Source organism: Alligator sinensis, unplaced genomic scaffold (assembly GCF_000455745.1).
Source record: "Alligator sinensis unplaced genomic scaffold, ASM45574v1 scaffold166_1, whole genome shotgun sequence".
Taxonomy (NCBI): domain Eukaryota; kingdom Metazoa; phylum Chordata; order Crocodylia; family Alligatoridae; genus Alligator; species Alligator sinensis.
Window position 1 is genome coordinate 304,550 of NW_005842098.1, and position 25,050 is coordinate 329,599.

At 42.2% G+C, this 25,050-nt stretch overlaps 1 protein-coding gene across 9 annotated transcripts in view; it reads right to left on the reverse strand.

Annotated features, from left to right (window-relative positions):
* Positions 1-25,050, reverse strand: part of ATF7IP (activating transcription factor 7 interacting protein) — a 159,032-nt gene that overhangs the window by 40,792 nt on the left and 93,190 nt on the right. For all 9 annotated transcript variants that reach the window (XM_014520217.2, XM_014520221.2, XM_025204800.1 and 6 more), the window contains 8 exons: positions 23,114-23,203; positions 17,583-17,728; positions 15,064-15,201; positions 14,388-14,453; positions 13,347-13,423; positions 12,728-12,816; positions 11,258-11,896; positions 9,570-9,637 (listed from right to left, as the gene is read on the reverse strand). In XM_014520217.2, the coding sequence (XP_014375703.1) occupies positions 9,570-9,637; positions 11,258-11,896; positions 12,728-12,816; positions 13,347-13,423; positions 14,388-14,453; positions 15,064-15,201; positions 17,583-17,728; positions 23,114-23,203 (1,313 nt within the window). The remainder of the gene's footprint in view (positions 1-9,569; positions 9,638-11,257; positions 11,897-12,727; positions 12,817-13,346; positions 13,424-14,387; positions 14,454-15,063; positions 15,202-17,582; positions 17,729-23,113; positions 23,204-25,050) is intronic.

Here is a 25,050-nt window from a genome sequence, read left to right on the forward strand (position 1 = left end):
GATTTCATACACCAGAGATTATAGTTTCTTTAAGCAGAAACAGATTATTTTCATAGTAATGAGAAGAATCAAATATCTCAGCCCGTTGTGAGGAGTTAGGCTGACTCCCTACGAAATACTAGAGACAATGGTTCTCCCTTGGGAGCAGACTTTCTTAGTCTCTACTTGAGGGAGATCAGGGCAGGGAAGCTCTTTATGGTAAAAGCTTCCATTGGCTTCTGACAGCAAACCATTAATTTCTGCATGAAAAAAATATCTGATGATTGTACAATAGAGAGAACATGGTCAATTCCCATGCTATTTTGAGAAGTCCTGCTGAGTCACGGCCACCCTAGGATGGATCTTAGTCCTTAACAGAGTCAGTAAAGGCTCAGTGCTGCTTCTTGCAACCTGAATGAAGCTTGAAGAACCAGTTCTTTGGACAAAAAGAATTATCAGTCCCTTTAAATGCATCTGTCATATTCAAATTTTAAAATGAATTTTGAGCATCAACTTTACAGGTCTGGAGACCAAGATCCTCTTTTTATAATTAAAGCATGAGAGGGGAAAAAAGTAGGTTCAGACTCCACCCTCCTTGAGATAAACGTTGGCACTACTAACAGGTAATCTGATTAACGTCAATTTTGACAGCTTCTATGATGACACGTTTGCCACAAGTAACTGGGTGGAAATCAAATGTACTTATTCTTCACTTCTATCATAATTGAATTTACATTATAAGTAAAATGCTCTTATGTACTTTGTACATAACTTGAGTAATCCTGCCTCAGAAGCTTCATATTTTCTGCCTTTGGTGGTACATGTTTAAACTCTTTAGTAGGGTGGAGATTATTGATTCAGCTCTGACAGGATTGAAATAAATTAACTTTTCTACTATTATTTAGCAATGGCCTAAGCGCCTTCAAACACATTTACTCTTGTTCTAAACCAGTAACGACATTATCCACTTCAATTTTTTCCCCATACTAAGTAAGGTAAATACCCTTAGTCATACTGCAGTCAATAGCTTCAGAGCAGCAAACGTCAAATTTATGCTGACAATAGGTAAGATCGAAAAATTTAGTTTTTACAAATCAGGTACTAAAAATCTGTCCCAAAGGAACAAGATACCCAGAGTTGCAACAAGAGTCCAATTTTTTCCTCTCTCTCTTTAAATTTCCACATAAATTTGAGTGTGAAACCACTGGCTTTGCAGTATGCCTGTACAGGAAGTAGCACAAAAGACCAGAGCAGGGCATGTGGGCAGTATGAACACAATAAGCAGCAAAGAGGCTAGAGAGGAAAATGCATGGCAACAGCACTGTTTCTGCTGGATAACATTCAACTACAGCAAGTTGCAACAAAAAACCAAGAACTACCTGAGATATGGATGAGAAAATTCTGTTTTCTATATTAGCATACATGACGGTATGAAAAGTGCTATACAGATATTTTCATATTAGTAAAAACTTGGAAGAAGTTTTCAAAAAAAGCAATTCACCATTCAAGCCATCAGAATCATGTTTTTAGGAACCCCTGTTTTAAGATCTTTTTTGACACTAAAATTCCTTAGACTACTGCACAATTTCCTTCTATTATAAGAGGTTATAGTGTTCCTCAATTTTCAGATTTCCCCATGTATAGCTAATAGATAGAACTGCTTTCCCTAACACCCCAGCTTGATTTGCTTCATCCTGCAGTAAAATTATAATCCTGATTCTATGACTGTCTTTATACAGAGCCAATAATGTCGCAAATGTAACCCTGTAACTAACTGGAATGTGGACTGCGATTCTGAACTAATTTAACACGAATTTATTTGGCAAGCAACCAAAGGGACAGGACCATCATTATTTAAATGGTGGCCTGCGAAATAACTGTTATACATAAAATCAAAGATTGATATGGCCCTTTTTATTCTTTAATGCACTTTTCAAACTGTTATACTGTCTCACGTTCCATAAGAAAATGGAACATATTACACCTATATTATGGACTGGGAAACTGACCTAGTGACTATAATGACTTGTCCAAAGGCACGAAAGAAGCCTTGGGGAGTCAGGATTAGAACTCAAAAATTCCAGGCACCTACCCTTCTTTTGATCAGACCTTTTTATAGTAACTGATTTGATATCCAGCATCTTTTCTAGCAAGAAAAGACCTCTTTTGAATTAGGGATTTAATATAATGGGTTTTCTTTTTTGATAATATCCACCATAGAGCTATTTTAAACCGTTCCAAATGAATCAGATTTGCCCAGTGAAGTTCTTAGCAGGATGGTCAAAGTTTCATTAACCACCCCCCCAACAAAAACCTGCACACTTCAAAGGGCAAAAATTAATCCAATTATTTAATTCAGCAAAAATGTCCTTCAGCAGTCGTTTTAAATACTCTTCTCTCTGAAGCATCTTGCTTTTTCTGTGGCTTCAAAGCACTGTCTCATATTTCTTAAAATACCTCTGTGTCCTATTGGAAATCAACATATGCAATTGATTGAGTAGGTATGAGAGCTACACAGAACAGAAACATTGAGGGAAAACACCACCTCTTGTTTTTACTTACAATAATTTAAAATGTTCTACGACACGCTAGAAATGTTTTTTCAGGAAGAAATACTATTTAAATTGTTGAGTGTCCCTTTGATCAAGTTCCTGAGATAGGGTAGAGGAGAGTGCAAAAAGTTGTTCGCTAAATTGTCCAGTGTGGCTCATTAAAAATTAATGTCTATGCTCCTTCCATTTCCTAAATAGCACTGAAATAAGCATTGATTATTTTTTTTAACATATTCACTCACATGTGACAAATTTCTAGTCTGTAAGAAGCTACTTCTTTGTGAATATAGTAATAGACCAGCCCGCTGCAAAGCAAGCAGTGATACCTAAACTAAATCTGGAGTGTAACTATAACTAGAGGATTTGTCCATATTGACTCTGTTGCTATTTCCAGAACCACCACCAAGAAGCAAGCCCTGTCCACTAGCTCCTCTTTAGTGCATACCAAACCTCAGAAACGAAATTAAACATACAGCCATCTTAGAGTGGACTGCCTGAGCACACTGTCCAGCACCTCCGTGATGCACTCAGGGCTGCCCTGAAGTATCTATACAGCCTCATTTCCTGGATACGGTGTGTACTGAGCAGGTACACTTCTCAACAGCAGCCCCAGATGTGGAATGGAGGCAAAGCAGAAAAGCCTTATTTTGGTCAGGCGAAAAGTTGGAAGAAAACAAGATATATACTTCCTTTTGGTGAAAGAATCTGAGGCAATATTACTGCATTGATACAAGTGCTTTCACACAGTTGCACAAATGGTACAGTTAAATCTCAAAAAGGGAGAAAACACAAGCATCAAATGTTGACAAAGTTAACAGTTCATAAACCTTCCTGTCAACTACAAGAGAAACCTCTTCATCAGGGACAAAAAAAGTGATGGAAATCAGGGGACACAGGGAAATGGTATGTTCAAAACTACAAGACATGCATGGGAACAATATATCAACTCAACCTATTCATTTCTAATGGAGCAATTCTGTTGCCTGACCATCTCCTATGAGAACACATTTTCCTCACTCCACATTGCAGAGCAGCTCCCCACACTCTTGCAGCAGTTGCTATAGTAGTATTAACACAGGCTGCTACAGCTGAGGAACAAGCTTGCTGCACACTGGCCACAGCAGGAACACCAGAACGCCCCCTACCTCCCAAAGTCTTCGCTTGCAGGTGCAGCCCCATGCCACATGCCTGACCAGTGAGTTTATTACAGGCAGTCCTCGACTTAACAACGTTTGGAGTTACAACATTTCGCACTTACAATGTTTTTAAATTGAGACCCTGTTTCAACTTTATGACGTCAGTTTCAACTTTACAATGCTTGATCTGATGCGATGCCACGCCAGTGAACAAGTTCGCTGCGCCGCTCATCTCGCTCGAGAACATCTGTCCAAACTTCCTTGGACACTTTCTTTAAGAAACCAGACAAGACTCCAGAAAAAACTGCAGCCAGACTCCTGAGAAGAATCCAGCCAAGAACCCTTCAAAAAGTCCAACCAAGAGCACTTCAAAAAGTCCAGCAAAGTCACCTCAAAGAAGCCCTTCCAAATCAATATGATGCTATTTACAATATAAATACATTAATGTAGCTATATTACTCATCTATAATTGATCGAGTACAAAATTCTGGGGGTATTTTTGGTGAAAATAGGGTATCAGGCCTTGGTTCAGGAACCAATCCCCCATTTATCACATTGTTTCTTATGAGAAAATTGGTTCCCAGTTGCAACGTTTTGACTTAAGACGCAGTTTTCAGAAACCAATTGTGTTGTAAGTCCGAGGACTGCCTGTACTTGCAAGTTAAACAGAAGACAGTCAAAGTTCCTTTTGAAACCCAGGGGAAGAGCCGGATCTGCCCGCTCATCCAGCTGGGCAGAGGAGGAAGGGGGTATGTGTGCCCTGTTGGGGACAGGGGTGGCAGTGGCAACCCGAGTGTGGCAGAGAGCAGGAGCGATTCCTGCGCCCGGCCAGCAGCTGGCAGGGGAGGTGGCATAGGGCAGCCTGGGCGTGAAGCAGCTCCATGGTGAGGCTAAAGTGGCAGAGCAAGGTGCATGCCTTGGGAGTCCTGGGGGCCCCAGTGTGCATGGACAGCAGCTGGCTGGGCAGCGGCACAGAGTCAATGCCACTGCAGCTGTGGGTGGGTGCCTTGGCAGCCGGACTGGCTGTGTGGGACAAGCCCTTCGTGTCCACAACTGCCCGGGTCAGTTCAGAGGCACCAGTGGGCCTGGAGCCCAGCAACTATGTGCTGTGGGGGCTTGTGTGCTCGCTGCCATGCCCCCTGCCCAAGCTGACTTGGAGGTGCTGGTGGTTCCAGAGCCTGGCAGCTGCCCACCACAGGGCTTATGTGCCTGCAGCCACCGCCACTGTACCCCATTGATGAGCAGGCACCATGCAGGGGGTACAGAGCAGCAGGCACATGAGCCCTTACAGCGGGTGGCTGCCAGGCTCTGAGCTGCCAGCACCTTCAAGCTGGCCCAGGCAGCTGTGTGTACAAATAGCTCATCCCACATGGCCAGTCCCCCGTGTGCACCTAAGCTCTGCCTTTTCAGCCTCGCTGCAGAGCTGCTTCATGCAAGGTTGCCCTGTGCTGCCTCCTCTGCCAGCTGCAGGTTCCTCATGCTGCTTGCCAGGTGCAGGGCTTGTTCCCACACTCAGGTCGCCTCTGCCGCCCCTGCCCCTAGCCAGGCACACACATACAACCTTCCCCCCTCTGCCCAGCTGGATGAGCAGGCGGACCTGGCTCTTCCCCTGGGTTTCAAGAGGAACTTGACTGTCTTTTGTAATTACTTCTTCTAAGTAATAAACTCACTGGTCAGGGTATAATAAACTAGTCCTTTCAATTTTCATGTAGTCAGAAGGACCCAGCTGCATTTCTAATTAGTCTGTAGTCTGCTGTGGCGAGAAGAAATAATCTCTAGCCACTGTTGAAAAAATGGCCTGAGACAAGTCTTCCTGCAAGTTTCAGAATTATTCCTCAGAAAGGAATTTACCATGGAGAAGAGTAGGGAAGATGCAGTTAGATTCGCCAGCTAGCCCTCACTGCAGGGTACAGAAGGGCAGGGCCAACCCTGTTGTCTGGAGCAGACAGCATAGCCCAGGGCTGCAAAGCATGCTGGGATGCTGGGGGGCTCATTTAACTAAAACCAGGAAGGGGTCTGGTCCAGAAGTTTCAGAAACTGATTTGACTTAAATCAGTTAAGTCTGATACTACATACAAGCAGATTTATCTTAAACCAGTTTCAGCCATTTTGAAACTGGGTTGTGTACACTGAACGTCTGTTCTGCTACAGGTTTAAACCAGTTTCTGATCACTTAAACCGGTTTGTGTGTAACTTCTGTCCCTAGCCTCTGTGGCAAAAATCCTGGGGGTGGAAAGGAGGGAACCATTCTGCTCCCCCACATACTAGGGAGTGTAGGGCTGGGCAGCACAGGGCTACACCTGCATAGCAAAGACTCCTGGGGGACAATTCTGGGTCCTCTAAGTAAGTGCAGAGGTCAGGGGCCCTGCTCCTACTCCCCCTTCTTTGTTAGGCTACTGGTCCCAGTTCTTATCTTACTAGGAATGAAGGCAATTCAGGCACAAGGAGAGGAGGTGATCAAACAACTGCTTGTGTGTTAATGCATGTGTATGTGCTGTAATGTATTTGTATCTACTCCTCTTATTTTGCCTCTCCCTGTGAAGCTTCATTATCAAGTATCCATAAAATGCTACATCAGGGGCAACAGGCACCAGATGGTTTCACAATAAAGACACCTCTCCACAACTGCAAGATATAAAGTCATACAGTGATTGAAGAAAGTTTATGCCTTCAGTTAAGTGGAAATCAATACCAATCCTGCATTATTTAAAATGGCTCTGCTTGGCCACTAGAGTCCCTGCTGCTGTTAAAGGTCCGCCAGACTCCAAGCCCTGCTTTCATAACTTCTATTCTGCAGCTCACTTTGGGGGGCAACCAGGATACTTCTTCCTGAACTAAGCAGTAAGAAATGTCCTTAGTAGCCTAAGACCAAAAATAAAGTAAAGCAATATGAGAACTTTTCCTTTTTTGATAATAGCAATGAATCTTAAAATCAGTTCCAGTTACAGTAGTGTCAAGTCATTGGTTCTTGTTTTAGCACACGGTTTATAAAGACAGGTTCATTACAACATCCTTGAAGATGGTTGGCAGTTAGAGACACACTAGTTATGTCCTTAGGAACCAGCACCTTGGAAGAGCTGTGGTTCAACATGATGTGGCTTTTAGAGCTCAGAGTCATACATCCCCCAGAGATTAAAGTCACAGAGTTAGAGCTGGGTATCACATGGTTGCTGGCTGGTGCAATAGGTTTCTTAGGAAATAAAGACATTTTGTTTTGCTCTAAAATGGCATGATTTATGGAAGAAGTAGAGGCACCAGATGCTGGCTCTCGTATCACTTCATTTGGCATAGTGTTATATAGGTAACTGGGGGGATTCTCCATTATATCGGACCAAGCTCTGTAGCGAATTTCTGCAGCTCCCCAGTAATGTCTAATAGCAGACTCAGAGCGATGGCCTGTCACTGCCATGATCTCTCTAGGCCCCAGTCCTGCTTCACATAGTAGCTGGATGGTGGTAGTTCTGAGAGAATGATTGGTATACCGTTGGGACAGCCTGGCTGCCACGCTTATTCTGGGCATCATAGTACCTAAGTAGTTTACTCCCATAGGCTCCCGTTTGTACCAGACAGGCTGCTCTCGCATCTGCTCTAGAGTTAGCTTTAAAGGATGCAGGTAAAAAGCAGGGGGCTCAGGAGGCAACTTAGACAAATAAAGCTCCAAGGAAAAAACAGGACAGTTTGGGTCCCCTGGCATATCATACATTTTCCCCATTTTATGGGGATCTTCTGCATTTTTCCCTTTGCCAGGACATCTAAACATAGCATACCGACGCCCACTCTTGTCCTTCTCAAGAACAAAGGCATCTGGAGCCAAATCTCGTAAGATTTCCCTCCCTCGTTTGGCAAAATGCAATTGCAAATCAAACCACACCTTGTTGACCAAAGCCAGGGGACTATGCAACCCCAGCACTCCAGACTGCTTAATCTTACGCAGGTCCTCAGCAGCTATGGGAGGGTGGTGGTGAGTTTCATCCTTCCCCTGCACGCGCAGCATCTTCAACACACTCACAAACACCATGTTTGCACTAGCAAACTCCTTGTCCTTCATTAGGCAAATCTGACGATTATATGGTGGCATTTTAAGGTGCCGGTTCAAGCCAGCACGCATGGACTTATAACTTGCCACACTGTAGGTATTTCCATCATGGTTCCTTATTGTGTAATAAAACTCTCTTAAAATATCATTGAGTTCAGTTACTGGCACCAATTCAAAACTAGGATCCTTGCCATTTTTGGCCAGCCACTGCTTTAGTAGATTAGCTGCCCAGCCAGTCTGCTTGTGGGTGTTTTTGATGCTCTTAGCATCTTCTTCCTCTTCTTCCAAGCCAAAGAGGACATCCTCAGGAAAGTTAAAATTCGTCTGCGCTGCTTCTACTGGTTCTTTACTTTCTGATGAAGTCTCTTCCTGTTTCAACTGGTTTTTGAAACAATTGATCAAAGTTGTACCATCAAATATGCCACGGGTATACAGCGCACTGCAAACTACTTTTTGTTCTGAAAGCTGTGAAGTGTGGAGTAATACATAATGTTTTGGGTTTTACATCATAAAAAGCAGGTGGCATTAATTCGATCTTTAAATGACATGGGATGTCTTAATATCACACCTTGCTAGCCAATTTAAAAAAAAAAAAATTAGATCATTAGCAACCATGGCATTACACATGCTTTAACTTGTTTCATTCAAAGTAGCCCTAGAAACATATAATGTAACAAAAGGCTGAAAACCGGAAAGTATAGTTTTTTCTCCATTCATTCAACAAACCCACCACTCTGACAGCCCATTATCACCACCAACAGGGAAAATTCACTGTTTCTAAAAAAGTGTTTTCCAGGTTTCAGGCTTTGCCAAACATGAAATGTACTTAAGTGTATAATCTTATTCTTAAATTAATACCTGTTTTGAATCCATAAATCGGTCAACCTTCTCTGTACTGAAGAGATTAAATATACATATCTCAACTATGGATTACATTTTTGTAGCTATAATCCACAGGTATCTATGATAAATTAAGTTCCAACCTACCACTCTTTAGCTACCAAATGCCAATATTGTTTGTGTGGCAGGATTTGGTCATTCCTCACTGTTTATCAGCTATGCTAACTCTGCTGCTATTATGCTTGGGGAAAAAAGTTGCCAGATGACATTTTCTTCTACTTTCACTGTGATGCCCAGCAGATTTAACACTATCTGAATGCCCTGTTTGACAGGGAAACTCTGCACAGGAGCAGTTGACTTGATGTTCCTCTTGTGCTAGTTATACACATTTGTTTAAAGCCACTAAATTCTGTAAAATTCTTTCTGATTAATACCAATGTAAGTTTGAGGTGAATCAGATCCTATGCTTTAATTATGAACTACAACACAGAGAGAACAGATTACAAATAATGTCATAGAGGTTTTATCTTTCCCTTTCATCAAGATAAGGAGATCAGGATACTGCAGGTTTCTCTAGATTTTCCTACAGATAGAATGTTGTGGCATGGAACACAGGCTGAAAGATCAGGAGGTCCAATTATTGTAATCACCTTTGTTAATCCTCTTTTTGGCATTATGGGGCAAGGAAAGCTGCACTCATTTAATAAGTTTATAACTTTCAAATCAGGATCTTTAGAAAAAATCTGGGTTTCTTCTTTTGTAATTTTCTCTCTAATATCAAATGTATTTGTAGGGTTCTTCTAAAGCATGAATTCATTTCACACAAAACATACTAGAACTCTTTGTAAGGGTAACCAAGAACTGACGTTTTCAGTAAAAAAACAACAAAAGGAAGACACTATAAGCAGGAAGTACAGCAGAAAAGAAACTTAAGTGTTTTGTTTTAAGGAAGAAATGGTGGGGGGGAAATACTCCTGTGGATTATAACTTACGAATTTTATACAGAAGCATAACCCAACAACCTACCTGTGCTGTGCTCTCTGCTGCTCTCTTGTTTCCTGAAGCATCTGTTGGTGGCCTGTTTATTTGGTTCTCTGAGGGGTCAAGAAATGATTTGTTAATTTGCAGTTTCTAACTGATGACACATTTGAATACTTTTAATAATAAAATACATTAGGTGGAAACGTTCCAAAATTAAGTTTCTTACTACATTCTCACTGATTTGTAATAATTATACTTTAACTTCTATAACAGCACTTTCCACTAGAGAGCTGAAACTACTTTACAAAAAAGGTATGCATATATTATTACCACTTTTCAGAGCAAGTAGCAGATTTAACAAAAGATCAAAGCAACATTCCAGACTTATAATACATCATACTCCTCTGTCATAGGTCTCTTAAAATGCTCAGTGTATTTTTGGAACAGCTCAGCAGCCATCTCCAGTGCAAAAATCCCCTAAAATCTTCCTTTCCGTGTATTCAGGCATATAGAAAATTAATCAAAAAACAAAGATATCTATTCACTTATTTCACATATAATATAAACTCATTCTGAATAGAGGCTGAAGAAACAGATTATGAACACAGCATGTAGCTTGACATGACTGCTCTCTGAACATTTACCAGGAAGATCCTATGGTTTCTATTATATGTATATGATCAAAGAAATATGAGGAGTATATTAGTAACTCACAAAACCATTTCACTGCTCCTTTATTGTAAGAATGAGAAATCTGCTTTTTGCTAAGCATTTTAGAACAGCAAACAAGATTACCCATCAGTCATAAGTTCAGATCTGAAAGCTATATATGAAATGTGCAAGAGTAAGCTTGATGAATGAAGCCTCATAACATGTAATTTAAGACAGCATTTAAATGAAATAAAATTAAATCTGATGCCAAATTCTGAGTTTTTAAAAATATCAGATAGTATAATTTTTCTATGAACAGTTACATGCAATATTATTTATTTGTCACAGGGAACTAGTTCAGTTTGATACAGAGGACCATTCACAGAAACATTTTAAAGCAGCTGCACTTGAATTGATTCTAAAACTGCAAAGGAACAGCAGAAGCATCACTATATCGCTAGAGATGCTAGGAAATCATTTTAATCACTTTGGTTTGATATCATATAAAAACATTTGTTAGACTCAAAGGCTCTAACTGAGCATCTATTTATTAAACAAATCTTTCATTTTGCTTCAAAAACAGTTTGGCTCTTATTTGCTCATCTAAATTTTGGGATGTCAATGTTTATTCTGATATACTGTAGATGTACTCCCGTGTTTTAAACGGAATTAATACAGTATTTACTTTATTTGTAATGTGCTACTGCTTTGTAAAGCATCTGGCTCACGTATAAAAATAAATACCAACTATCAGGAGCAAACAGGGAGTTTCCATCCATTAGGAACGTGATAGAAATCCAATTATAAACAGAGCAGCATTTAGAGGGCAAGAATTTATGTTGCATCTTATTTTAAAAAATTCAGGAATAACTGAAAATGCACTTTTTGGTCTCAATTATTTGGGTCAAACTTATTTTTGATTTCAAGTTTAGAGAGTAATGTAAACTAGCAGAGCTATCTCAGTAAATTAAACAGAACTGCCATAGAAATAAACTTGATTTCTATCTTGTTTAAAAGCTTTGTTTCCCATATGCAGTTATTCTATCTTCCATTCCCCAAATTAATATTCAAGCATTGCTTACCAACTCTAGGTGCTGTGGGAATGGTGCTTGGTTCGGCAGGAGTTGTATTACCAAATGCAGAGAGAGAGATCTTCATCTGTATGGGACCTCGATTGCTGGTAGGATTATACAGTCCTGAAGTACCCACTGTGGGCAAAGGAGTCCTTGTGGCCTGGGCGACAGGATTTGCTGTTGAAACAGCCTGTACTGCCAGTGTTGTCCCTATTGACCCAGCACTGGCTGGAGAGTTTCTCTGAACACCAGGGCTGGGCACAGATGGACTGTTATTTGGTTTAGTTGGGTTAGCTGATGCCAAAGACACCGGAGTTTTAGCAAGGCCACCAACAGCGGATGGGCTTTGTACTGATATAAATTCAACGTTGCCTGATTGCTGGTTAGTGACCAAAGTCCCTGTGTGGCTTTGCAGAAGCTGAGGCTGGGAGGACATTGTAAGAGGTACATGCAGGATTACAGGCAAAGGCTGCAATGAGACAGACATAGGCTGAGTGTTGCCACTGGGCACCTGACTTGTGCCAACAACAGTAGCTGCACTGGCTGTAGGAAGAACAGATGTTGTCAAGGAACTGGAAGTCACTGGAGTCTGAGGTTTGGGATGTCCACTGACCACTGCCTGAGGAGCAGCAAAACTGGGAGCAGACACTACAAAAAAAAAGACAGAAAGAAAGAAAGAATCAAATAAATGTACCAAGTTAGCAATTTCATTTCAATACCATAATGTAAAAAAATGCAATGCCAAAATAGTACATTTATAACTATAAAATTATTTTAAAATGTTATATTCAGTTTGTAACTTTTCTTTTTGCTATCTATATATTTTATAACTGTATTCACATACATGCACTTCCTCAGAACATGATTCCTATTGTATTAGGTGCTGTATAAATATCTAGGAAGATGACACTTTTGCCTTGAAGAGTTATATAGAATATATTTGTACATTAAAGAGTAACAACCAAAAAACTCCACACAAATGACATGTGGAACTATAATAAAACTGAACTCATATTTGCAAGAAAGTGTTACTAGACACACCTTCTTCAAATAAAATAATACAAAAGTAAAATGCCATGAGAACCACATTAAAAAAAAAAATCAGATTATGGAACTGCACAGCAGCCTGTTCTTTAGAAAATACAAAGTCTGTCATTACAGCCTAGTTATGCCCAGGAAGACCCCTGGGCACACAGTAACTTCTGTCACAGGGCTGAGGGCAAAGTTAAGAAACACCTCATCCTACATGTAGTTAGCTTAGGCAAGTGCTTGTTCGTAGAAGATTGTCATATCTTTTCTACAGAACCCCTTTCATAATTCTCAAGGGAAGTCAAGGATGCTACTGCGTTATATGTTGTATGTTAGAGTAACTATAGTCCCACTTTCCCTATAAAATTCTAATATGAAAACCTTACTTTTCCCATTAAATATATAAAACACACTGTATAACATGTTTCTGGAGACCAGGAAGGTTTTTACCTGCATTCAAGGGGGCTTGAAAAGTTGCTGGTGTGCTGTCACCTACATTCCTCTTGGATTCGAGCATTTGTCTCACTGTGCCAGCATTTCTATGAAATAAAAAATTATATCAGAATCTCCCAGTCCTGAAGTGTTACAATGAGTTTTTTTATTAGTCTATTTTGAAAATTCGCCTACTATCAAGTGCTTTCCCCTGCAAATGAATCCAGCACGTCTCTTCCACAACAGATACAACCCTCATACATTATTTTTGACACATTTATCCAGTTTGCCTTCCCTTATGACAAAACCTTTGACTTATTTTTTAAAAGATTACTTAAATTCAGTGTTACACTAATCTGTTCAAACAACTTGAACAATACCAGGTTTAGGTTAATTAATTTGCTACAGCCCTTATGGGGAGTACTGTAAGAAAATGAAGAGCAGGCATTCACCTTTGAACAGCAATGGAGGGAGAGAAAGGACATTTATAAATGTTTGAAGGAAAAAAACCCTACTGAAACAAGCATAATCAGGGTATTCCATGAATTATTTACAGCAAGATCTGCTATTGTACTTCTTCTAAAAACTCACGCTCTAGAAAATTTGAAAATGACACAGTTGTGTCCTCATTCCTCACCGATATGTCAGACTATTGGTGCTTCCAGTGTCGCTTGCTGCTTTCCCCGGAGAAAGGGGTGGGGGGTTTGACGTATTCTACAAAGAAACATAAGACAACGTGACATCTTTTACTTCAGATTACATAGTCTATATTTGTCCATTTTTATATTACTTTTCACTGCCAAAGAATCAGATACAAGACGACAAAACACTGTAGGATCTCCAAAAGCCCTTTAATCCCACATGACGACTCTTCTCTGTTTATTAATCCTGCCTTCAGATGTTTTCCACCAGAGGGAAATCAAGATTTCTTCTGCAATTCATGTAACTTTCAACTTCTACATTTTGCTTTGGTAACTTATTCAAAATGTTTATTCTGGACTCCAGGAAACAGGCCTGTCTATCTGTCCTGCCCCTATTTATTCATTTTTTAAAATTTCCTCCTAAAATGTGATGAGAAAGGAGGAGACAATCTTTTGGATCTGCCCCACATATGGCTATCTTTCGGGCTGAGAAGCAAGGTTGATTCAATAAAAGATAAATCGCCATAAAACCTTTTCTTCTTCTGGGAAGACATGGCTACACCAACACTCCAACCCTATTATTTTCTGGCTGGGGAAGGCTGGGCATGTTTCCCTTTAGAATAATCTAAACTCTGCTCCTGGATGGAGGGGGAGGGTGGGTCAAAAGCATCTGAAGCCTCAAAAGCCGCATCCTACAATCTAGTGGAACTGTCTCTAGTTGCTTCATCGCTATATAGGAATTTGGAATCTTATATTGCCAGAGTGTCCAAAGGGACCTTAAAGTAAATCATCAGGCCTTCGATCTTCAAAATAAAGAGGGAAACTCTAACCTTACTGTAGTCTAACATAGGCAACACCTTCTAGGTAGCAGCGCCCACTAGTTATTATAATCTTGCTTAATAGAATCAGTTGCATTATGGACAGTATGCAAATATTTTACTATACTTTTATGGAATTTACTTCATACTAAAATTCATATTCCTCCTAGGTAATATTCATACTAGGCCTAAACAAAAATTAGAAAGAGCAATGCTTACTTCTTGTTTTTTTTTCAAGTTCTCCTCAGCTGTTCCACAGCGTTTCGCCAATTTAGCAATTTTAGCCTAAACAGCCAAGGGGAAGAGACCAAACAGAGAACATTTAAAACAATTAAAATTAAATCAATCAAAAGATTCAGACTAAGAGCATAAGGCAAACCAACATCCTTAAAGTAACGTAATGGAAAATAATGTCTCCCCTAAAACAAGTCACAACCTTCAAATTTTCAGTCTCCAGTGGAACTGGACATAGTACCTAGTCATAGGTACTATGACTAGGTACCTGGTACCTAGTCATAGGTCTTCATTTAAATATTCAGCAAAATGTAGCCCCCATTCTCCCTTCATTAAAAGAAAAGAGTTTTCATGTAGGTCATTTATTTGAAGAACATCTAGAAAGCTGGTCAGCAGAACTGAAAACTGATTTACAAATAGCTAAAATATGAATTTGTCAAAAGGGATTTTTTTTAATGATTAATTGCTTGCTCGCTCCAGTCTAAGCAGTGTGATTATTTCAGGGCTTTTCCACATCACCAACTGCAAAAATATCAGGTTGTTCTCATTTAAAAAGTCAAATGGATTCAGTTAGTAACAGATACAGGGGCCCTATTAACTGAGAAGCTTGTTTTTTTAAAGCAAAGATCCCGTACAATTTAAAACATATGAATATATATACCTGTAGTTCAGTAAGCACAGTTTTATGCCTCTTGCTACACTCTATTTTCTCTACTCGGGTTTTCAGATCTGTCAGAGCCTTTTCAAATTCAGTAACCTGCAGGGCAGTAAGTTTCTCTTCTAGCAATCTCTGGATTACCTAGAAAAATATGTAAAGCATACATTACCAGCATTTGAGAGGGCTGGAATATTTTTATGTACAACATGCATGATCAGAATTGTCACATACAAAAGACAGGTAGCTATGATTCTTGTCAATGAAGACTTTCTGGCCACCAATAGTTACGGTATTTAAGTATTTTTTGTAGCTGCACCATTAGAAAAAAAAATTATACTGAATTTTAACAGATATAAATGACCCTATATTAACAGACCCTATATTAGTTGCTAAACAAATCTCTCATTTTACGGTAGGACAAAAGTGTAAAACCCTACAGCACCAATATGATAAAAAAAAAAAAAACTTAGTAATGGCTTGGAGGCAGCACAGTATTGTGTATTCACAGAAATAGATCTCTCTCACCTTATTCCTCTCACTCAACACCTTGATGTTTAAAAAAACTGAATGTAAGACACTCAGTAGGAGGTCTTTAGTAGGTGCATTATTATTAACAATTCTTGCCTTTTAGAAATATTTTTCTCTAGCATAATTGCTCTGTGTACTCTTGTGTGGAAACTAAAGCTACCAAAGAGCTGGAAGAGATGCAACTGAAAACAATTTCTGCAGAAGTTCTATTGCTTCCAACACTAAAGGTTCTCCCAAACCAGGAAAGTGTAAAAGAAGCAGTTGTTTCTTGGAAATTAGAAAGAAAACCGTAAGAAGAAACAGTAAACCTACTTGTTACCTTCTATTCATAGAATATGGTGACAAGCCTTCTTTGAAAACACTGGACTAAGGATTCCCATACAAGATTTAGAATCAACTAATGAGGCCATCAAGGGCAAGAGCAATGTTTACAAAATACCAGAATTCTTGATTGCAGGGTAGAGCTGAACCCTTAAGACTGCCAATATAAAAACATGCCATATGTAGCCCTTCAGTCTCAATAAACAAGTTCCTTAGTGAAGGTGTTCTTTTAGGTCTAGTCTACAATATAGATATGCTACTGCTTTAATTATGGCAGCAGCATTATGGCAGCTGCCCCTCCTCCACTGCTGAAGTTTAAGGGCCACTTACTTAAACTAGCAACAGGTAGCCATTGACATATTTTCTCACATACAAAGCACATCTTTTCCCCACAAAACCAAACTCCCAAATTGGGGAGGGGGGGTGCGGGAGAGGAGGGGGGTGTTAAATGGGGAAGCTGTTTTCTTTGCTGGAAAAGAAGCAACCCTAGAGACATATGGCATGCACCTGCCAAGATGACAATTCTTATATTAATTCTCTCATGGCCATAACTATTGGCTGAGCAATGTAGCTTGTCCCTGAACCAGCAAGTGAGTCGGTACTATTTTGATGAGGCTTGTGATGGGGAAACAACACTTTATTTATAAAAACATATATAAAGAACTAACAATAAAGAACCAACAATCCTGCTACTGCCCTAGCAAGGGTCTGGGGCCTAACCTTGTGCAACACAGAAAACCCTCCTGGAAACAGTGTCTAGGAAGTGTGGCATCCCAGGAGCTGGTCTGTCTGAAAACTGACACCAACAACTTCTTGCTGCCACACAATTCCCAGGACACTAAGTTCCCAGAAAGACTTATCTATGGCACACAGTCAGTCAGACATGCCTCTGAAACAAGTCCCGTCCGCCCCCCACCCCCACCATATTCTGCCTTCCAAAAACAAACTGTATATTTTACTTAGGGGTGTTGTATACAAGAAAATACAGTATCCTCCATGGACCAGACCGTAAAGAATAAAGCATGACACTGGCAAGTGAGACTGTGTGTGTAGGAACAGACCCATTCTATACATCGCATACAGAAGTCTAAACATTTGGCAGACTCAGAGATTGTGCGTTTAAGTGACTAAAACTTAGCTCTCCCATAAGAGATCTAAACTCTATTCCTAGCCAAAGTAATGGCATGGTTCTCACTAATAAAGGTTGAAAAGAGAACAGAATTAATAAAACTAGTTAGAAGATATAGTGAATCTAGAATTCATCAACTCCTGGTTCACAGTGAGGTGCATGACAAGGTCAATCATCCATCCAAGTGTAACAGCCTATTGGGTTAGTGCAGTTAAGGCACACCAGTTTCTGTAACCAAGGGTACACGAGGGAATGAGGTGGCCAACATCACATCTGGTCACTTTTGACCCCCAGACTGAATATATTTGTAAACTGTAAAACTGAGACAGGCCTCTGGCAAGTCCAGAGCAAGACATACATTCATACCCTTAGCAAAACACCGTAACAGTTCTACCAACATGCCCCTGATGTATACCTAGTCCAGTCAGTCTTTAGTACCTTGCAGGTTAATATGGAAAATATGTTTGAATAAAAAGAAAGCCTATCACTAAATATGAAATTACAACAAAATCCAAACAAGGTCCATGCATCTAATCTACTGTACCTTCTGCACCTTCTGATTAATATCCCCTCTAGCTGTAATTTTTACTTGGAGTTCTGCTTCATAATCTTCTTCCATGTATCGACGGCGTTTGGAATGTATGCTGTCCATATCCTCTGACTTGGAACGCTTCCTTCTTGACACTTCACCTGGAAGCATATTGTGCAATTACTACTGACACATCTTCTAAAATGAACCACATAAATGCTGCAGGTATCAGTAGTCTTCTTTTCCTTCAGCCCAATCATTCATAATCCAAAGGGAACGGGGATCTTGGAAGAAAGCTCAACTTTAAATAATGGTTCTGAGACTCATAAGCCAAATACAACCCCATGCTGTTGTATCAAAGCCCTGTATTGAAACGATATACACGCTCTACACCGGGGCGGGCAAAAGCCCACCAGGCTATTCTATCCGGCACGTGGAGCCCCTAAAAAATTTAGTAAATTAATATTTATTTGCCCCGGCTCCCTGTCAAAGGTGGCTGGAGCCAGAGGCAATAAGACCCAGAGGGAACTCTCAGCAGGCTTGAGCAGCTGACCCCCGCCCAGTTCCCTGCTTTCCTGCTCCTGCCCTGCTCCAGCACCACATGGCTATGGCTCCCAGCTGCATCCCTGGACCGCAGAGCATGGGACCATGCTGGTAGGCATGTGCATGTGTATAGGCAGGCACAGGAGCAGAGTATGTGTGCATCTGTAGGCACAGGGCAGTGTGTGTGCACGTGTGTTCATAGGGTGAGTCCCACACGCACACCCCTCCATACACATGCACCTATTCCTCCCCTCTCACTGCCATACACAAACCCCAGCCACCCTCCCGGGGAGGGTGGCTGGGGTTTGTGTATGGCAGTGAGAGGGGAGGAATAGGTGCATGTGTATGGAGGACTTAATTGTAAGCTACTGTGCAGTCACCGCTGTGTACACTACACAAACACATGTAAATCAGGGCAAAAATATTTTTTGAAACCAAATTAATGTATGTTGTAGATGATCACTTTTTAGAATATAATTTAGTATTTTTCTGGTTCTGAGGTGGCAAAACCCCTTGCTGAAAGGAGTACTTCTAGAGGCAAGGGGAGGGACTTCTGGTGGCAAAGGTCAGGGGTTAGGGGGTGGGACTTCTGGTCACAAGATGGCAACTAGGACGTGGGGCACCTGTCAAGGAGCGGGGCTACCCATGCGGCCCTTGACAGCTTGCCAAAACTCGGTAAGTGTTCCTCCGCCTGAAATAATCGCCTGCCTCTGCTCTACACCCAAGAGTGCTAAAAGAATTGGCCGATGTAATTGTGCAACCTATGGTCAAGTTATTTGAAGATTTCTGGGACCTCTCCCGAGTGCCATGAGACTGAAAGAAGGCCAATGTGGTGACTATCTTTAAGAAAGGGAGAAAGGAGGACCCTGGGAATTACAGGCCTATCAGTTTGACCTCAGTCCCAGGCTTCGTTACAGGCAGGTCATGCCAGACCAACCTTATTTCCTTCTATGACCAGGTAACTCGCTGTCTGGATAGGGCAAATGAAGTTGATGTCATATACTTGGATTACAAAAAGGCCTTTGACCTGGTCTCCCACGATGTCCTCATGGTCAAATTGGGAAAAAGCGGCCTTGACTACTTCATGGTCTGGTAGCTAGGTAACTGGCTCCATGGTAGCACCCAAAGTGTACTGATTGATGGAACCGAGTCATCATGGTGGAGGGTGACCAGTGGCGTCACTTGGAGATCAGTACTTGGACCAGTACTTTTCAACTTGTTCATTAGCAATTTGTATTCAGATATTACAAGTAATCTGGCAGAGTTTCCTGACAACACCAAACTATGGGGGAGCGCTGTCGCACTCAAAGACAGGTTGGCAATACAGGCCGACCTGGGCAAGCTCATGAAGTGGGCAAACCTCAACTTGATGTCATTTAATACAGAGAAATGCAAAGTGCTCCATCTGGGGAAAAATGATCCACAACACACTTACAGGCTCGGCAGTGATACGCTAGCCAGCACCACAACTGAACGAGACCTGGGTGTCACGATAGACAACAAAAGGAACGAGCCACTAACACAACGCTGTAGCGGGCAGAGCTAATCAAACGCTGGCATGCATCTACCGAGGCATCTCAAGCAAGACTAAGGATGTCATCCTCCCACTCTACTCAGCCTTGGGTGAGACCGCAGCTGGAGTTCTGCATCCAGTTCTGGGCACCACTCTTCAAGAAGGATGCGGAGAACCTCAAGAGAGTTCAAAGGAGGGCCACACGCATGATTAGAGGCCTAGAGACCAGGTCATACAAGAAAAGGCTGAAAGACTTGGGACTATTCAGCCTGGAGAAGAGAAGACTCAGAGGGGACGTGGTGGTCACCTATAAGTATATCAAGGGCGTACATCAGGGCCTGGGGGAGGAACTTTTCACCAAGGTCCCCCAGGAGAGGACTAGAAATAATGGGCACAAGCTGATTGAAGACTGCTTCAGACTAGACATAAGAAAAAAATTCTTTACAAGTCGACTACCAAGGGTTTGGAACAGGGTCCCCCCAGAGGTGGTACAGCCACCTAACCCTGGCAATCTTCAAAAAGTGTCCTGATACCCATCTCACTGGGGTCATCTGAGCCAGCATGCTTTCCTGCCGAAGTACAGGGGGGCTGGACCCAATGATCTGTAAGGTCCCTTCCAGCCCCAAACAACTATGAAACTAAAAAAGCAACCTTTTAACCTTTAACATTCTGAGAAGTGCACCACTCCTTGGTAAATTAAAATAAAGTAAGAAGAACATGCCTGGCCATCCTGAATATTCAGAACTTTTCAAACTGTTCCTTAAATAGGAAGATCATTCTAGCACCATTCTTCCCTTTCCGCTTGCTTCTTTAAAACCAGCCTTCCCTCATTTCTCAAGAACGCTCCTTAAAATAATAATGCAACTTCTGAAAAATACCTTTCCCTAAAAATCAGTTAGCCAAAAAAACTTTTGCCTTTTATCCCACCTACTTGAATATGAGCCCTCGTAGGCTCCAAGACCAAGTTTTATGCAGGCCCCTACAAACTTTGACTGAATGATGACTTGATCTTAATGATCACTGCTAGTTTGCAAACTTGTGGCACCATTTCTTGGATGAAGGAAAACAACTGAAACTAAGACAGAGGAAATTCACTGACACCTGTACACAAAGATGGAGAGTGGCAGGGCTCCCTACAAAAAAAGTCCCTTTGCAGCCTTTCTGTCCTGGAACAACACCCTCTAATGATGTAAATACAAACAAACATAGCCTGGCTAAATTAGAAACTAGGAAGGCTATGCTAAGCATCTATAGCAGGGGAAGGCAAAATACGGCCCATGGACTGGATCCAGCCTGCCAACTGCTTGGATCCGCCTCATGGGTGGGCACCCAACAATTAATTGCATCTGTCTTGTGGCTGCCCCTGTAACACTCTGCAGGTGGCCATGTCCTACCCACCCCAACCCAGGGCGGCCTGTGCTGTGCTCCTAGACCCGGCCCCGATCAGCATGCACAGCTTCCTGGCGAGGCTGCTCCAGGTGCAGCTGCCTGGGTACTACTCGGTTCCCCCTGCCTTCTGCGGTTCCTCCTCCTGCTCCTGCCCCTGCTGTGCCACTCCCCCACAAAATATACAAGAGTAAGATTTTTTGAGCTATTATACAATCGGCTCTCTCTATATATACACTAATCAAAAACACACAAATACAGGTTTGCCTCGATTTATGCGGATTCGATTTATGTGAATTCACTCTTATGCGGTGACCCTTTTGTACCCAAAACTCGTTACATGTGAGGTAAATTTGTATATATGCGATCGGCATAGGCCTGGAGCATGCTGCATAAATCGAATTCACATAAAGCAAACCTACTTTATATAGTAATGTAAGAAATAGGGATAGGTTCTCCTGTCGGCTGCTCCCAGGGCCAGCTGGGGTGAGTGTGCATGTGGACAAACGGAGCCCTGGGCAGTGCGGGACGTGGCACTCACCCCAGCCCCGGCTGCAGCAGCTCCGGGAGCTGCCAGCACCAGCTGCTGGCAGCTATCGGGCTGCACCGGGCCCTGAACACCCCTGGGCTCTGCCTGTCCCCAGTTACCCCAGCTCCAGCTGTCTGGGAGCAGCCGATGCCAGCTCTCTGTAGCTGCTGGGCTGCACCGTGCCCTGGTGTAGGCAGCTCTGAGGGGTGCGGCAGCTGGGGCTGGGGTGGAGACGGGCCGAGTGGCGGCAAGTCCCTGGAGCCCTGAGCCTGCAGCGGCCGCTGGCCCCATGCTGCTCTCATCCGGCTGCAGGCAGTTGCCCATGGCTGCAGGAGCAGCCCTGGGAGCAGCGGATACCGCCTGCTTGCAGCTGCTGGGCTCCAGTGCATCTAAGGGTTTGAGGCATGGCACAGCCCAGCGGCTGCAAGCAGGCAGCATCCACCGATCCCTGGGCCGCAGCAGGGGCAGGCAGCCACCTGCAGCCGGACAACAGCAGGATGGGGCTGGCAGCTGCAGAAGACTTGGACCAGCACCTGCTGCAGACCCTTGGGCTGGTCCCAGCCTGCTCGTCTGGACGCAGGCGGCTGCCCATCCCTGCTGCAGCCCTGGGAGCGGTGGACGCTCCGAGGGCTGCAGCAGGGGGGGGAAGCCACCTGCAGCCAGATGAGAGTAAGCTGGGGCCAGCAGCTGCTGCAGGCTCAGGAGCTCCGGGCTCTTCCTGGTGCTCTACCCACCTCCACCCCAGCCCTGGCTGCAGCCGCCCTGGTCGCTGCTGGCGCCAGCTGCCTGCACGGTGCAGCCCAGCGACTACAGGGAGCAGGCACTGGCCGCTCCCAGGACAGCTGCAGCAGAAGCTGAGGTGAGTGGGGACAGGCAGAGCCCTGGGGGCCACTGCAGCCGAGGCTGGGGGGAGTGCTGCGCCCCATACCACCTGGGGCTCCGCTTGTCTGCACTTCCCCAGCCGGCCTTGACAGCGGAAACTATCCCTATTTCTTACATTACAGAAAGTAAGTTTGCTTTATGCAAATTCGATTTATGTGGTGTTCTCCAGGAACACATGTACTGCATAAATTGAGGGAAACCTATAAAGGGCAAAAACTATTTTTTGAAATAAAAATTAAAATGTGCTCTAGCAGATGTTTGATTTTTAGTATATGTTTGTCTTATCTACAGTTTGTTAAAATAACTTTTGAAAGACTGTGTGGCCCTCAACAGCTCACCAAAACTCATTAAGTGGCCTGCCAACTGAAATAACTGCCCACCCCTGATCTACAGGTAATTGATCTGTATAAACACCAAGAGAGGAGGGAAAACTGAGATTTGTAAAAAGGGAGAAAATTAGGATTAAGGGAGTCAATTTAGCATATGAAACAAAAATTGATTTTGTAAAAGCTTAACCAACGTATCCCGAAGTTTTTTGTCTCCTCTACATTCTTTGCATATAGTACATCTTGTTTTTTGACTGTGGTACTACGTAAGTTTTTTTTTAATTAACTAAACTGTTTATCCATAAATAGTTTAGACCATCTAAACTATTTATCAAAAACTGCTTATAAAAGTTTTGAGTCTACATACTTTTTTCTGAATGTCTCTCTTCTTCTTTATGATCTTCCTTTTCTCCCTCTTTATCCTGATCCTTTTCTTTTCCTTTCTCCTCTGTCTCTTCTGAAAACACAAGAGAAAAAAAACTTTTTAAATTTATTTACACTTATTAGTAAATAACAATTAAAATGGGAAGCCTCATACACAACCTATACTATGACTAAAGAGCCTTGCATCTTGTAGTGTACATTTGTACAAAACCATCTGAGGAAGGAAAGAAGAGCATCAGGTGGTTGAGTAGGAGGTATGTAACCTTGTGAACAAAACAAGCACAGCACAATACAGTACAAGCCTTTTAACACTAACTTCTCCATTTCTTTAAAAAGCCAAGAAACCACTAGATTTTCTTAAAAGTTAAATCTGAAATGCAATCAAGTGATAAGAAGGTTAAAGTAAAATTTAAATGGTTACCCATCTTGCATCTTATTTTGCTTTTTGATGTGCATGAAAGGAGAAGGTACTGGATGTAATTCTTTGCTAAATAAACCCCCTCTCATTTTTTTTGTAAATGAATATATATTCAGATGATGTTTGAAACCCTAAGGTACAGAGGGAAAGGGGGTTTTATGTTTCTATTCCTAACTAGCAATTGCCAACTTTTATTTAAATTTTCAACTTACTAAACAGTTTAAAGTTATCCTGTTATTAAGCACAGCCTGATCATTCATTTAACATTTTTGAGTTGGTTTAAAATATCATAAACATGGCAATATCTTTAGAAGGGGCTAAATAAAACTGAAGTTGGGGAATTCCCGGACCAAAAAAATAAAAATCTGTTAAACATAAGACAATTAATGCATTATAAAGACTGCATGAAAATGAAAGTTTTAGTTACTAATAGCGTTATGTCCATGTTGCACACTTACTGCATGTTTAGCCTGTTCTTGTTGAATTCATAACTTATTACCATATATATTCAAATCCAAGACAAGGTCCCCCCCCCCACATTCAACGAGAGAGGGGAAAAAAGCCTCATCTTGAATTCAAGTACAGGCCATGCCAAGCCTAGAGCTGCTGTCTGACCAGGGCTGTGGTGTCTCACATGGTGGGGGAGAGGCCCAGGGGAGACAGTGCAGTGCAGGAGGGGGTGGGGAAAGCACAGGGGAGAGGGCATAGTGTTGGAGCTGGGGGTGGGAAGACCATGGGAGAGATCACACAATGACAGGGGAGCTGCTATGGCTCTAGCTCTGGTTCCAGGCCCAGCCTGAGCCAGGGGTTTGAGTTGCTGCTGCCACCAGGCTGGGGCTAGAGCCACCATGTGCTCCATGCCTCAGGTTGGCCAGAGCCTCTGCATAGAGTAAGCAATGAAAGTGGGGAAGGCAGCTAGCAGGAAGAGGGAGACACTAGGTAGTGGGGAAGAAACAAGGGGCAGGGCTTAGGTTGCCTACCCCCACACCAGTGCTTTCCCCACTGCAGCAGTCAGGAGGATGAATTTAAAATAAATCCCTCCAATAATTCGATTCTATATACTGGAAAACTAGAAAATTAAAGTTTTGTTATAATTTCCCATGTATAGAATCTAATTATTGGTGGGGCATGGGGAGTCATCTTAAATTCAAAGTAGTGTTGAATTCAGGTATAGGCAGTCCTCAGACTTATGACACAATTGGTTCCTGAAAACCGTGTCTTAAGTTGAAACGTAACTCTGAACCAATTTTCCCGTAGGAAACAATGTTATAAACGGGGGATTTGTTCCTGAACCAAGGCCCGATACCCCAGAATTTTGTACTCAATCAATTATAGAGGAGTAATACAGCTACATTAATGTATTTATAGTGCAAATAGCAATCATATTGATTTGGAAGGACTTCTTTGAGGTGACTTTGCTGGACTTTTTGAAGGGTTCTTGGGTGGAGTCTTCTCAGGAGTCTTGGCTGCAGGTTTTCCTGGAGTCTCTTCTGCTTTCTTAA